This window comes from Marmota flaviventris, chromosome X, assembly GCF_047511675.1.
Source record: "Marmota flaviventris isolate mMarFla1 chromosome X, mMarFla1.hap1, whole genome shotgun sequence".
NCBI classification, from domain to species: domain Eukaryota; kingdom Metazoa; phylum Chordata; class Mammalia; order Rodentia; family Sciuridae; genus Marmota; species Marmota flaviventris.
Genome location: NC_092518.1, coordinates 11,233,848 through 11,249,507, shown reverse-complemented (window position 1 = coordinate 11,249,507; position 15,660 = coordinate 11,233,848). Strand labels below are relative to the sequence as shown.

The window sequence follows — 15,660 nt, the reverse complement described above, 5'->3', positions numbered from 1 at the left end:
AGCAATTTAGCGAGACACTGTCTGAAAATAAAAGCAAAACAAACAAATAAAAACAAAAAAGAAAGAAAGAAAGCAATGAGGAAAAAGCTCTGATGCTTTTATGTTGGCCCTCACATCACACCCATGTGTATACACACACACACACACACACACACACACTTCACCCTTGCTGTGATTCTTTTCTTTTTTTAATTACTTTTATTTGGTGCTAGGATTGAACCCAGGGTTTTGCACATGCAATCTACCACTGAGTTACATCCCAAACCCGCACATTATTTCTGTGTCAATATTATCCACAACTTAGTCATATAGTGTCTTATGTATACATTCTTTTTCTTATTTAACTAGTGTGTGTATGTGTGGTGCTGGAGATGGAACCCAGGGCTTCATGCATGCTAGGCAACTGCTCTGCCACTGAGCTACATCCCCAGCCCAAGAATATACAGTTTAAAATAAGGCCAGACGTGGTGGTGCATGCCTGCAATCTCAGCGATTTGGGAAACTGATCACAAATTCCAGGCCAGTCTCAGCAATTTAGCGAGGGGCCCCAAGAAACTTGGCAAAACCCTGTCTCAAAAAATAAAAAGGGGCTGGGCGCAGTGGCGCAAGCCTGTAATCCCAGCGGCTTGGGAGACTGAGACAGGAGGATTTCAAGTTCAAAACCAGCCTCAGCAATGTCGAGGTGCTAAGCAACTCAGTAGGACCCTGTTTCCAAATAAAATACGAAATAGGGCTTGGGATGTGGCTCAGTGGTTGAGTGCCCCTGAGTCCCTGAGTTCAATCCCCAGTACCAAAAAAAAAAAAAAAAAAAAAAGATATAACTGCTGTTAACATTTTGGTGTAAGCCTTCCACATCTGTTTTTCTATGCATATACATGCCCAACACATGCATATATACATGTGCATATTTGGAGGAATAATATAATTAAGTATAATAATATTAAATATTTTCATAACTTGCCTTTTATATTTAATTCAACATTATGTGATGAATCTTCTCATGTCAAAAGAAGAGCTTCATCTTTTCTTTTCTTTTGGTTGTGGGCATTGAACCAGGGGTCCTGTGCATGCTAAGCACATGCTCTGCCACTTAATGACACCCCCAGCCCCAGAGCCCCATCGTTTTAAGCGCTCAACAAAATTCCTTATTCAAAAGAAATCACAAGCAGGCCTGTGCAAAGAAACAAATCGACTCAGTTGCCCAGATAGACTCAGAACTAGGCCTTTCCCTTCCCCATAGGCCTCAGGCTTGCTGGGATCTACAGCGTTAATCTGAAGGGCAATGACTCAGCTTCTCATTTGCATAACCATGGAGCACTGCATGCAATTGATTTTCAAGTTAAAAGCTGTATGTTTCTTTTAATGTATTATTTTGAAGAATGAGACCTTTCTTTACACATGCCTCAAAGAACTGCTGCAAGCATTTGAGCTGGGATTCACCCTCAGTGTGCCAGTAGCGATCACCTGGCACTTGTCTTTCCAGAAGCATAGCTTTTTCTTTCTTTTCTTTTTTTCTGTTGCCAATTATTGCAGGTTTTTGTGGAAATGAATAAAAATTTGAGAGCCTTCTTTTTGGAGGGTTTACCTTTTCATTATTTTATGTCCCTGTTAGTTTTTTTTTTTTTTTCCGTTTTCCTTGGTCTCTGATACAGTTTCTCCTATTTTTTTCCTAGCTATGTGGTATCACAGGTTGATGGTAATTTTCTCTTTTGGTTAAATTTTTCACGTAGCTTAGTTTACCCTGTATTTAAATTTTATGTAGGTGGGATCATTCTGTCTTACTTTTTCTGCTTAACCTTTTATTTGTGAGTCTTAGGTTCATTCACATCACTGTGTGTAGCTGGGGTTTTTTTTTGTTGTTGTTGTTTGTTTGTTTAGGTACCAGGAATTGAATCCAGGGGTGCTTAACTACCAAGTCACATCCCCAGCCCTTTTTATTTTTTATTTTGATACAGGGTCTCACTAAGTTGCTTAGGGCCTTCATAAATTGCTGAGGCTGGCTTTGAACTTGTGATCCTCCTGCCTCAGCCTCCCCCACCCCCAGCTGCTGGGATAACAGGCATTTGCCACTGCTCCTGGCTTAGCTGTTATTTTTTCATGCTCTTTGTTTCTCACTATGGTACCATAGTATAATTCCAATCTGCTGTTGTTGGACATTTGGGTTGGGTACAGCCTGAGGTCATTAGAACACCAGTATTATGGATATTATTGCACAGTTTACCTAATGGCCCATGCCTTAGGATATATTTCTCTTCCTCTTTACTAAGTAACGGTAATTATTTTCATAAGTGGTTATTCCATTTTGTGCTCCCTAGGACAAGTCAGAGAGAGGGACATAGTCAACTTTTCATTTAAGTAATGTCAGTTTTGGCTTGTCCCAAAGAGACTGTGACTATGCCAGCCTACACTTTCTCCAACTTTTCTATTGTTTCACATGCTTAACTTTTGCTAGTTTTAGACTTTTATATGTTTGACCATTGGTGGGTATGAAATCCATTACTTAGGGGCTGGCATTGTGGCTCAGCGGTAGAGCGCTCGCCTAGCATAGGGCGGGGCCCAGGTTCCATCCTCAGTGTCAGATCAGGCGAGGCAGGCAGCGACCAAAGGAGGCAGATTTAAAAGGGCCACTGAACAGGCTTTATTGAGATATCACTCCGGGTGGAACTCAGACCCACAGAGGGGACAGAGGAAGGGTCTGAGGAGAAACCGCGTGGAAGCTCGACCGGACTGGACTTTTATGGGGCTTACAGCAGGAAGGGAAGGGCTCAGGACAGGAAAAGATGTTTTTAGGGTCCCTTGCCCCCTTGGAGTTGGTCAGGGAAATTGGCTGAACTCCAGGATTGGCCAGAGGGTCCTGCTGATTGACAGGCGTTAGTCAGGAGATCTGGCTGATTGACAGGCATTTCCGCCGGCATCTGATTGATGTTCTTTTCCTGCGAGGGCTTCTTTATTCTAAATTGCCACTAAATCGCCACCACCGACCTAACACTCAGCACCATATAAAAGTAAAAAAGGTATTGTGTTGTGTCCATCTACATCTAAAAAAATAAATATAAAAAAAGATATCCATTACTTAAAATATTTGTATACAATTTTATTATATGAGTCATCATTTGTTCAAATCAAGCTTATGGCAGCCAGGTGAGGTGGCATACACCTGTAATCCCGGCAGTCTGGGAGACTGATGCAGGAGGATCACAAGTTCAAAGCCAGCCTCAGTGACTTAGTGAGGCCTAAGCAATGTTGTGAGATCCTGTCTCTAAATAAAAACTAAAAAGAGCTGGGGATGTGGCTCAGTGGTTAAGTACCCCTGGATTCGATCCCTGGTACAAAAAAAAAAAAAAAAATTATGGCATAAGATATGTGCTTAGTTCCCAATTTTTCTATTTTACAAATCGAAGCAATGTTTGTTCAATTACTTCCTTTGAATAAATTCCAAGAGTAAAACTGCTGGATTAAATGTTCTCTATATTTAAATTTTGATCCAAATTACCCAACTGCCATTTGGAAATATTTAACAATTTTACATCCCCGTGGACAATGTTTTATATACCATTTCCCCTACACACCTGTCAAAAGTAGGTACTTCTTCTCATGTGTGGTAGTACACTCCTGTAATCCTAGCAACTTGGGAGGCTGAAGCAGGAGAGTCACAAGTTTAGGCCAGCTTGGGCAACTGAAGGAGACACTGTTTTAAAATACAAAATAAAAATGACTGGGGTGAGGGGCTGGGGTTGTGGCTCAGTGGTAGAGCGCTCGCCTAGCACATATGAGGCCCTGACTTCGATCCTCAGCACCACACACAAAAAATAAAAAAGTAAAATAAAGGTCTTGTGTCCAACTACAAGTAAAAAAAAAATAATTAAAAAAAAGAAAATGGCTAGAGTGTAGTTCAGTTGTGGAGGACCCCTGGTTTCAATCTCCAGTACTGCCAAAAAAAAAAAAAAAAAAAAAGTTGATGTTTCTTTAAAAAACACCTGAGTGAGGCATGCATTTAGAAGTCAAATTACAAAGTTGGAGAATTCTAGCTGGGCCTGGTGGCACAGGCCTGCAATGAAAGTGGCTTCGGAGACTGAGTCAAGAGGATCGAGAGTTCAAAGCCAGCCTCAGCAATTTAGCGAGGCACTAAGTAACTCAGTGAGACCCTGTCTCTAGATAAAATACAAAATAGGGCTGGGGATGTGGTTCAGTGGTTAAGCATCCCTGAGTTCAATCCCTGGTACTAAAAGAAAAAAAAAATCAAATTACAGAAGGCTTTTAAAACAACAAAGATCCTATAATCTGCCCTTCCCTGGGTTTCCTACTTCCCAGGAATCACCATTTAAAACTCTTTGTCAGTTTCTTCTATTTGCTCCTATATCTTATAATAATATGCTTATACCATTCAACCTTAATTTTCATTTTTAGATAGTGGCAGAAACTGCAAGTTGCTTACCATGCTACCAGTTTTTCCTTAGGCTTCAGAGGTAGCTGCCTGTAGAATTCCCAAGCCTTTCCTGGCTTCTGAAGCATGAAAATGTTCTTGTCATCACTTGGCTGCTGTTGCAAGCTCTTCTATTTTTGTCATTTATGAATTTATACCTTTTCCTCTTCATCTTTCCCCCCACTCCCCCTTGTGTACTGGGGATTGAATGCAGATGTTCTTTACCATTACTGCAAAACAAACAAAAAATTGCAGAGTGACTTGGTCATTTTGGTGTATCCAGGTTTTGCATTGTCTAAGTGCAGCAATGGTAGAGGGTATTATATACTTAATGAGTATTATCAGGATTACAGTGTATTACTATAGTAGGAGTCAACAAAATCTTCTATTTTGATTAATTGATCCATTTTTTTCTATATAAATGTCATAGAAGAGGGTAAACTTTGGAGTTTTAGCTCTTGCTAGCAGAAAGCATAGTTACCCATAGTTCATCAAGATATCAGAAAAGAACAAGACAGAGCACTGCATATTATCATTGTTGACATGAGAAATCACACCATAGCCTTACAGTACAAGATCCATTGAGTCTGTGGGGTAGAATGATTTTTTTGGTAGAGAGGAGGTGATATTGGGTATTGAACCCAGGAAGAGACTTTCTGAGCCACATCCCTAGTCCTTTTTTTTTTTTTTTTAAGACAGGGTCTTGCTTAATTTTAAGTTGTTAAGGGTGTTGAGGTTGGCCATAAACTTGGGATCCTCCTGCCTCTGCCTCCTGAGCTGCTTGGGATTACAGGTGTAAGCCAGATGTCTGTGTGTGTGTGTGTGTGTGCATTGCAGTACTGAGGATAACCTCAAGCAAGGCAAGTGGTCTGTCTACCACTGAGCTACATCCTCAGCCTAAGGATGATGTTTTATTATGAAGGACAATTCATTGGACTGGAGTAAAAGGCTACATTGAAAGTAAAATGTGTTATTAAAACTCCATATTATCTCAATCTAACATTGGAGCCTCCTGTGCAGATCTGGCTGTGCCCTGCCCTGAGTTACTCCATGATGAATAGAACAGCAGTTATCAGACTGTGCCTAGCTCTGAGTTATTTCATTCTGTGAAGCAGTAGTTTGCCATGACTTATTCCATTTTGAGTTCAAGTACCAAGGTTGAATGGCTCTATACCTTGTTTGTACAAGTAAACAACCACCATCTGCACAGAACAACCATAAGGCGCACATTGATAAATTAATTGTGCGCTTACCAAATTAAATCAGAAGCACGTGGCTGTGTGGGTGTGTTGGTCCATGTCAGAGAAAACAGGCTGGTGGTGGCTTTAGCAACCTCTCCGGATGTTCCCCCCTCATCTGAAACCCGTAAGAGGAGAAGCACCCCAAGACTTTACAGAGACACACCAACCTGTCATCAGACTATCCTGTGAAGGAGGTCATCAGACCATGCTGTGAAGGGGGTTGACAAGGGATGAACCTCTGAACTCTTCCAACTCTCTGTCTCCCCATTCTAGCCTAGAATAAATTCTGAGCTCTGACAACTGCACATCCTGAACAAGTTCTTTGACTGGTTCTTATTTTGTATGTGTGGTTCTGGGGACTGAACCCAGGGCGCTCTACCTTTGAGCTACATCCCCAGCCCTTTTTGAGCAAGGGTCTCCCTAAATTGCAGAGGCTAGCCTGGAACTCTCTATGCTCCTGCCTCAGCCTCCAGACTCCCTGGAATTATAGGCAGGTACCACTGCTTTGGCAGGTTCTAAACCTTCATCTGACCATCTGTAGTGACTCTTTTGCGTTTGTATTTGTTCTTGGCTTTGGCTCTCAGTGTGGCCTCCAAAACCCCTGTGACTGACTTAACCCTTACCTCACCTTTCTGTGTTAAAATATGTGTGTGTATGTGTATACACACAAACATAAGTATATATATATATATATATATATATATATATATATACACATTTGTGTAACATATGATATAGGACTTGAGTGTTATACATATTAGTGGTTAAGATTAGAATAAAAGAATCTGTGATCACTGGCCTTATGATTATCAGGTAACCCATGAATATTTGCTAAGCTGTCACTGCAGATGTAGCCTGTGAATTTATTGTTATCCCATAAATTCTTATATTGTGGAAAGACACAAATGTGTTTGATCTATATTCATTGAATATCTCACCCATGATATCTGCCTACAAGGTACCTTTGAAATATATTTACAGGTTCTCTCTTCCAAAATAGAAGTTTTATCTATTCAGGAACAACCATTATAACTTACATTTACCACTAAAAGCAATGTTTGCTTATTCAGGACAAAGTGTAACATAATTTTCATTTTGGAAATAAATTAGGATTGAACAAATACTGTAAAAAAATAATAATTTAACCACTGAAGTTATACATGGCTTACTTCTTTAGTGTGAAAACCAGATAAATAATTTGGTGTGAGGCAGACAGTGGCTGAGGGTTGGGCTTGGAAAAAAATTCTTATTTTTCAGCCCAGGAGGAGTTTATTACATTTTTGTTGATTTCATTTTCTATGCCCACATCATTTTTACATAATTTTTCCTGCCTGACAGACATCTTCACATATTCACAGCAACCCATCAAGATAATGTTACAACAGCACAGGGAACCAGGTTAGCAGTTTACAAGTAATGGTGCTAATAAGTCAGATTTGTTCCTGAGATACAAAATCAAGGGTAAATGGTTTATCCATGCGTGTATGAAGCACATCTATAGGAACTTCATAATGACTTGTGATTAAAGTTTCATATATGTATATCATCTGTCATGACTCTTTTTTTTTTTTTTGGTGGTACTAGGGATTGAACCCAGGGCCAATGCATGCAAGGCAAGAACTTTACCAACTGAGCCACATTCCCAGCCCTGTCATGACTCTTTAGTTTTCTTTTTTCAGTAATGGGGATTGAACCCAGGGATGTTTTATACTGAGCTATATCCCAAGCCCTTTTTATATGTTTTTGTGGTGCTGGGGATTGAATTTTGGGCCTCCTGAACACTAGGTAATTACTCTACCATTGAGCCATAATGCCCAGCCTGCCCTTTTCATTTTTGAGAAACGTACTCACTAAATTGTAAAGGGCCTTGCTAAATTGCTGAGGCTGTCCTTCAATTTGTGATCTTCCTGCCTCAGCCTCCTGAGTCGCTGGGATTTACAGGTGTGCACCAAGGCTCCCAGCTGCCTCCTTAGTTTTCTAAGCACCATCATTTTGTGGTACTATAACATATATTTTGAAATTTTCTATTTTGTTTTGTGGTTTTGGGAATGGAATCTTGGGCTTCAACATGCTAAGCTCTACCACTGAGCCATGTCTCCAGCCCTTATTTTTTTTTTATATAAACAGTTTGTGGAAGTAATCATTTACTAAAATGGCCCACATTTCCCTTAACAAAACTGATTGTAGGGCTGGGGCTGCAGCTCAGTGGCAGAACACTTGCCTAGCATGTCTGAGGCCCTGGGTTCAATCCTTAGCACAACATGGAAGTACATAAAGGCCTGCTGTTCATACACAACTAGAAAAAAAATTGAAAAAAAAAAACCTGTAAACTATAAGCTGTATAAAAATTTCTACCAGTTTATATATATATTGGTCCTGGGGATTTAATCCCGGACTTTGGAAAATGTTAGGTAAATCCTGTACCATTGAGCTACATCACCACTCTTTTTTGTTTTTGAGACAGGATCCTGCTCAATCCATGACACTGGCCTTGGAATTTGTAATCCTTTTGCTTCAGTCTTCAGAGTAGCTGGGATAACAGCCCTGTGCCTCCATGCCTGCCTGGCTTCAGTTGTATTTTTAAAAGCTGAAAAGCAAATTTGCTAAGACTGAATATACCTCATTTTCATAATTAAAAAATGTTTCTTTACTTAAGAATGGGTGGGGAATCTCATTAACAGAAAGAACAACCACATCCAATTTAAATTATAGAAACACACTCAGAGCCCTGGTTTTAAAAATTCTTTTGGTACTAGGGATTGAACCCAGGGGCACTTAACCACTGAACCACATCCCCAGCCCTTTGAGACAGGGTCTTGTTAAGTTGCCCAGGCTGGCCTCAAATTTGTGATCTTCCTGCCCAGTCTCTGAAGTTACTTGGATTACTGGTATGCTGGGGTCAGAACCCTGTTTTTTTTTTTTTTTTTGTTAGATGGACACAATACCCTTATTTTATTTTTGTGTGGTTCTGATTCGACCAGTGCCTCACTGTGGTAGGCAAGTGCTCTACCACTGAGTCACACCCGCAGCCCTATTTTGCATTTTATTTAGAGACTGAGTTGCTAAGCACCTGGCCATTGCTGAGGCTGGCTTTGAACTCGCGATCCTCCTGTCCCAGCCTCCTGAGCCCTAGGGATTATAGGCGTGCACCACCATGCCTGGCCTAGAGCCCTGTTTTTTTAATACCAAAGCAGTCAAAGGAGGCAAATCAAATATTCCTAGTTAGATATGATCTTATTTTTTTTTTGATAAGTGTCTTAACATTCATCAGTAAGCTTTTTTTAGTGTGTACACTAAGAGTCAGGCGGTGTCATGACCAGATGTGCTTGTATCTAGGATTTTTTTTCAGCTGCTTAAAAACATGTAACATGTTTCTTTTCTTCCAGTAAATTGTAAAAAAAAAAAAATTAAAATTCTCCCTTCAATAGGGTTATTTCAGAAGTTGCCAGTCATCTATGAATCCAAACTCAGAAATAAACAACTGTGGCACTACAAGTAGAAATTCTTCTTCTTTTTTTTTTTTTGAAACCAGGGATTGAACTCAGGGGCACTCGACCAGTGAGCCACACCCCCAGCCCTATTTATCTATTTTTTTTAAAATATATTTTTTAGGGGCTGGGGTTGTGGCTCAGTGGTGGGCGCTTGCCTCGCATGCCTGAGACACTGGATTCAATCCTTAGCACCACATTAAAAAAAATTAGATAAAATAAAGACATCATGTCTATCTACAACTAAAAAATTTTTTAAAAACACATTTTTAGATGTTTATGACCTTTACTTATTCATTTATTTATATGTGGTGCTGAGAAATGAACCCAGTGTCATCCATGTGCTAGGCAAGTGCTCTAACACTGAGCCACAACCCCAGCCCTGTTTTTTGTATTTTTATTTAGAGACACTTAAGGCCTCACTTTTGCTAAGGCTGGCTTTGAACTTGAGATCCTCCTGCCTCAGCCTCCTGAGTTGCTGGGTTTGCAGGAGTGTGCCACCATGCCTGGCAACAAGTAGAAATCTTTTGATAATGAGGCTGATGTTTCATAGCATACATGAGTTTATTGCTATAACCCAAATAACACTATCTGAAGCAGCCTGGCTCATTCACATGTGCCCATCTACAAACACAAGGGTTGACTTATTGACTATGACTTTGCCAGAGGACCAGAGACTAAGTTTTATGAGTCCAAGAATATCAATATGTACGTTTTTCTTATAAATAAATGTCTTGATTTTATTCCCCTTTATGAAATTAAAGGTTGCTTGAAAAATACAGAAGGTTTGGGAAAACAAATGCTTAGCAAGTTCCTAATGTTCAACCACCTTGCTCCTTTAAAAAAATCATATTCTACAAACATGGGCCTGCTGGTATAGCAGAATACAAGTTTTAATCAATAAGTTCTAGAGTCGTACTCAAGAACACAATTCCATAAAGACTGACAGTTTAATTAAGACAAAGCTAGAACATGTACATGTAGTGACCATTAAAAGAACAATAGACATTAAGGTGAATGGGCTTCTGAATATGATTAATACAAAAAAGGACAGAGGAAAGAAGGCTCCACTGTCTACAAAAACTATGAAAACCATGAAGTGAAATTTGTGGTATAGTTTTTTTTTTTTTTTTTAAGAGGAGGCCCAAGGGAATTTTTTTTTTTTTTTTTTTTGGTACCAGGGATTGAACCTGGAGATGCTTAATCATTGAGCCACATTCCCAGACCTTTTTCTTTTGAGACAGGGTCTCGATAAGTTGCTGAGGCTGGCTTTGAACTTATGATCCTCCTGTCTCAGACTTTTGAGTCGAGCCACTGAAATTACAGGTGTGCACCATAGTGCCACAGAAAGACACATTTTTTACAAACACGTTTGCACAGTTTTTTTGTTGTTTTGGTTCTGGGTATTGAACCCAGGGACTCACACATGATAGGCAATCACTCCACCACTGAACTTATACCTCTAGTCCTTTTTATGTTGCGAGAAGATCTCACTAAGTTGCTCAGGCTGGCTTCAAACTTGCATCCCTATTATCTCAGTTTCCCAAGTAATTGGAATTACAGGGGCTCCCCACCATGCCCAGATATTTTTTTTAAAATTGCTTTGCTGGTGATCAAACTCAGAGCCTAGAGAGTCTATCACTGAGCTACATCCCCAGCCCTTTTTATTTTTTGAGACGGGGTATTGCTACATTGCCCAGGCTGGCCTCAAACTTGAGGTTCTCCTGGCTTGCTCTCCTTAGTTGCTGGAACTACAGGAGTGCCCCCTGTGCCAGGCTATAGCTTATCTTAATGTCAAATTGTGTGATGTTTATATAATTAAAATCAACTTCACTATTTTACCTTTTGGCTTTCAGATGGAATTTTAGAAAATACCTTGCAAAGAAATAGTCCTGAAAGTGCTTCCTCTTAAGTTCTTTGGTATAATTTGGTCATTTTGATAGTAATCAATCCATTAAGTACTTTAACATCATGTATCAACAAAAATGCAATGAGGAATATGAATGTTTTGAAAACCACGACTGAAAACATAACCTAAAATTTTACCTGTGTTTCTGTGGCAAAGATATTCCCTACTGCCTATAAGAACATCTCTAATTCAATTTATATTAAAGAAATGCTACCCATAAAACATACCTTTTCTTGATTATTAGAATAACTGTTCTATATACTTTTTTAAAGTAGAAGAGGCAAGTTTCAGCTGGAAAAAAGAATAATTTGGAATTTCATAAAGTTACACTCTTGTGCCTTGTGACTCATCGAGCGAACGCTTAACATTTAGAATTTCATGTCACTTTGTAGAATGTTAAGGATTATTATTATTATTTTAATTTCAGGAGGCAGCTAGTTTTCTTCCTGGAGCATCTTCTCTATTTCTTTATCCCAATTTTCATCCCGCTTCTCTGATTCTGTCACCACTTCATATTCTTGAAGCTCCTGTTGCAGCTCCTTTTCCCAATCAGCAGAATCTTCTGCAAGGAACAAAGGAAAAGGAAAAGAAAGATTTTTCGCTGAACTCAATGCTGGCAGTAGTAACAATTCAGGCAACTTTAATTACCTATGCAAGTCCTAGCCATGGTAATTTATTTTTGTGGCTCTGGGGATAGAACCCAAGGGCCTCACATAAGCTAAGCAAGCTCCCCACCACTGAGCTAGCTCCCCAAGCCCAATGTCTCAAGCTTCTTTATGCACTAAGAAAAAAAAATAAAGTGATCAAGGAACAATATAATTAGAACAATTTATTAATATGGAAACAAAGATGTCAGCCCCTGCTTGCCTCCTCAGGGGTCTCTGCTACTAGTGTCATTACCCATTAAAGGAAGCCGTGGAAAGTTTTCTCTTGCTATTGCCTACAACACACGGGCTCATGCACTCCTTCCTTCTGTGTTGGCCAGAACCTACCCTTCTCTTATCAAAAAACAGACAGAAAGTGGGTGGGCTCTGGAGTGTAGGTTTTCACTTGCCCACTTATTTCTCTTGGCCATGCCCTACACCCTTCTTTCTCAATTCTGTCCTCAGAGGAACTCTGAGATGGTAAGCAAAATAGAGTTCAGGTTCACCTTTCTAGGCCACTTTTCTGAACAACTGTAGGAACTGCTGGTTTGCTGGATGTTCTGTAAATCTGAAAAAGGTTTCAGGAAACTGTTCACTCGCTTTTTTTTTTTTTTTTTCCCCCTTTTGGGTATTGGAGATTGAACCCAGGGGCACTTCACCACCGAGCTACATTTGGTGTCCTTTTAATTTTTTTTTTCCTTAAATATTTTTTTAGGTGTAGATGGACATAACACAATGCCTTTATTTTTTTTTTTTAATGTGGTGCTGAGGATCAAACCCGGGTCCCGCCCATGCTAGGTGAGCGCTCTACCGCTGAGCCACAATCCCAGCCTCTTAATTTTTTATTTTGAGAAAGGGTCTTGCTAAGTTGCTGAGGCTGGTCTTGAACTTACCATCCTCCGGTGTGAGCCAGTGACTTGGGATTATAGGTATGCAACACTGCACTCAGCTAAACTCTTCATTTGATAATGATTAACTCAATCTTTTTTTTTTTTGGTGGTACTGGGAATTGAATGCAGGAGGAGCACTTTACCACAGAGCTACATCTCCAGCCCTTTATGTTTTTTATTTTGAGATAGAGTTCAAAATAAGTTGACGAGCTGGGTGGCACATGCCTATAATCTCAGTGTCTCCGGAGACTGAGGCAGGAGGACTATGAATTCAAAGTCAACTCAGCAAAAGCTTCACACTCAGCAACTCAGTGAGACCCTGTCTCTAAATAAAATATAAAATAGGGCTGGGGTGTGGCTTAGTGATCAAGTGCCTCTGAGTTCAATCCCAAGTACCCCATCCCCAAAAATAAGTTGGCAAGCCTGGTCCTGAACTTGGGGGTTTTACCAGGGGAGCTTTAATATCAAACCAAACTCCCAAATCTTTTGGGAGTGCTTAAGATAGAGGAACATAAGGTCTGATCATGCTTGCTAGCATCTACCTTCTAGTAGGAACAGAAATATATACTTTTTTGCAGTGCTGGGCATTAAACCCAGGGCTTCATGCAAGCTAGGCAAGTGCTATACCCCTAACCTCTTTTCTGCAGATTTTAATTGGCTTTATTTACAATTCTTGAATTGGGGCAGCAAGTCCTGATGACAAGGGGTACAGAATGCCAATGAGAATCAAATTTTTTTCTTTCTTTTTTTTTTTTTTGTGGTGCTGGGAATGGAAGCCAGGGCTTTGCACATGCTAGGCAAGTGCTCTACCACTGAGCCACAGCCCCAGCCCTCCAAAAATCAACTTTGATGCCAAATTTACATTGCAATTTTATATACTGGCTTTCCCTCTCTCTTTCGGTTTCTTGTTTTTCCATTGTATTTTTGGTACCAAGGATTGAACCCAGAGGCTTTAACCACTGAGCTACATCATCAGCCCCCTTAATATATATAATATTATAATATATTATATAATTAACATAATATATAATCATATTATTATATAATTTTGTTGCATTAATTATATATTACATTAATAATATATAATATAATATTATATATAATTAATATAATTTATATATATAATATGTATATAAATAATTTTTTTGAGATGGGGTATAACTATGTTGCCCAGGCTGCCTGCCTTTGAACCAATTTTTCTGCCACGTATCTGGGATTACAAGTGCATGTCACCATACCTGGCTGTATATCAGCTTAAAGATAACATTTTTATGCAATCAATGTTGGATTTAAGGAAAAGAACAAGTTTTTTCTTTTTTATTCATTTTTTTTTTTTTTACCTTCGAGTCCAGCTGTCTCATTTTCCTTTTTGTCAAGCACAAGTTGCTCCATTTCCTTCCTTAAATCCTCCTGATTTAAGTTACAAGCATCGAAAGCATCACTGACAAACTCAGAAACGCCTGGGCTAGTAGAAATCTCCTCCTCATCCTGAAATGCAACACAAGAGTTCTTGACATGATTTCCTCGGTGACATTTATGCGCTAGAATTCTGGCCTACAGTTGTCTCAGTGGAATACAGCCTGGTTTTTGTTCTCTCCTTTGCTAGCTGGAAGACAGTGACCACTGCTCTCCAACCGTCTAACTTGCACAGTTGCTTGGTAACTAAATGAGTTACCACCCGAGGCTATTATTTGTTCTCACAGTCTGGATCACTCTCACCATTTCTTCTAATCCCTGCTGAGCACATCTACAATGATTTATGCCAGCAAGTCACCTAGTGGCTGTCAGTCCTTGACTATTCAAATACTGGACTCCTTATCTTAGAAACAGATAAGACCCACACTCCTAAGCAGTCTTAAGCGGTATCAGAGATTGTTAACTCAGTTACTTCATTTTCAGACATCAACTACTAGGTACAACATAAAACTGTATTACCTCTTGAGTTTTAAGCTGAGATTTGATTACGACAGGTGGCGTTTTGGGCCGTACTGCCTCTAAGAAGTGAGAATAAAAGAGAATAATTGCTTGATTCAGTTCTGAATACATATTACAATAACTGCTAAAATATCCACAAGTATAATGATACTAAATAATTTTCAGAAATGATATTCTATATTTTCAGCTTTTTGTTAAGTTATTACAAGAAATAGCCATGAGCAACCATCTCAAACTCTTGCTTTTGGGTATATTTTAATGTTACCATATTGAATGCCCCCCTTTTGTGAGGGGGGTACCAGGGATTATCTCAGGGGGCACTCAGCCACTGAGCCACATCCCCAACCCTATTTTGTATTTTATTTAGAGCCTCACTGTTGCTGAGGCTGGCTTTGAACTCACCATCCTCCTGCCTCAGCTTCCCGAGCTGCTGGGATTACAGGCATGCAGCACTATGCCCAGCTCTTGAATGCCCTTTATATAAAAATTTCTAGCAGGAAATAATTTTTGACTTCAGTGTTAGCAAAATTAATTCTGATCTTTGAGGATAATGAGAATGGAAGTTGTTTAGCAAAGTTTCCCTGTTGTCAATACTCAGTCACAGTATTCTCTTTCTCATGGGCCTCATATTTCTATCTTAATAAACTTAAAGATTGACAGTCTTTACCAAATACTGTCTTAAGTCCATTTTGTTACACAGGCAGGATTTGGCAAAATGGTTATTTTTCAGTAAAAGTAATATTAAAAAAAAGGATAGCCCATTGGGCTGCAATATTAACATCTATAGGCCAAACGACAAATCACCCTGTGGGGAGGAACTTCATTATATTTACCTGACCCTAATGCAGTTTTGGAGTCTTTTCAACAGTCTATACTAATCTTAGGTCATGCTGTTTTCCTTAATCATCTAAAATTCTGCAAACTAAAATTACCCCACTTATTGTGGGATGAATGTCCAGGTGCAATTAGTACCTACCTATACACAGCGGGTACTCATACAAAATTAAAAATATTGCACAAAATACATTTTTGGGGGGCTGAGGATATAGCTCAGTTGGTAGAGTGCTTGCCTTTCATGCACAAGGCCCTGGGTTCAATTCCCAGTACCACAAACAAACAAACAAACAAAT

The 15,660-nt window shown here is 39.5% G+C and overlaps 1 protein-coding gene, 1 long non-coding RNA gene and 1 other non-coding gene across 3 annotated transcripts in view; 1 reads left to right on the top strand and 2 right to left on the bottom strand.

Moving 5' to 3' along the window:
- Positions 1-2,614: 2,614 nt before the first annotated feature.
- Positions 2,615-4,817, bottom strand: LOC139703261 (uncharacterized). Its single transcript, XR_011705662.1, has 3 exons — positions 4,436-4,817; positions 3,570-3,688; positions 2,615-3,038 (listed from the first exon to the last, which is right to left on the bottom strand). It is a non-coding gene; the product is annotated as an uncharacterized lncRNA (long non-coding RNA).
- A 5,207-nt stretch (positions 4,818-10,024) lies between these two features.
- Positions 10,025-15,660, bottom strand: part of Syap1 (synapse associated protein 1) — a 32,365-nt gene continuing 26,729 nt past the window's right edge. The window contains exons 7-9 of the mRNA XM_027927394.2: positions 14,531-14,589; positions 13,936-14,083; positions 10,025-11,623 (exon numbers count right to left, since the gene is read on the bottom strand). Of these exons, the coding sequence (XP_027783195.2) occupies positions 11,496-11,623; positions 13,936-14,083; positions 14,531-14,589 (335 nt within the window). The 3' untranslated portion in view covers positions 10,025-11,495. The remainder of the gene's footprint in view (positions 11,624-13,935; positions 14,084-14,530; positions 14,590-15,660) is intronic.
- Trnae-uuc (transfer RNA glutamic acid (anticodon UUC)) lies at positions 15,569-15,642 on the top strand. The gene has a single exon. It is a non-coding gene; the product is annotated as a tRNA-Glu (tRNA).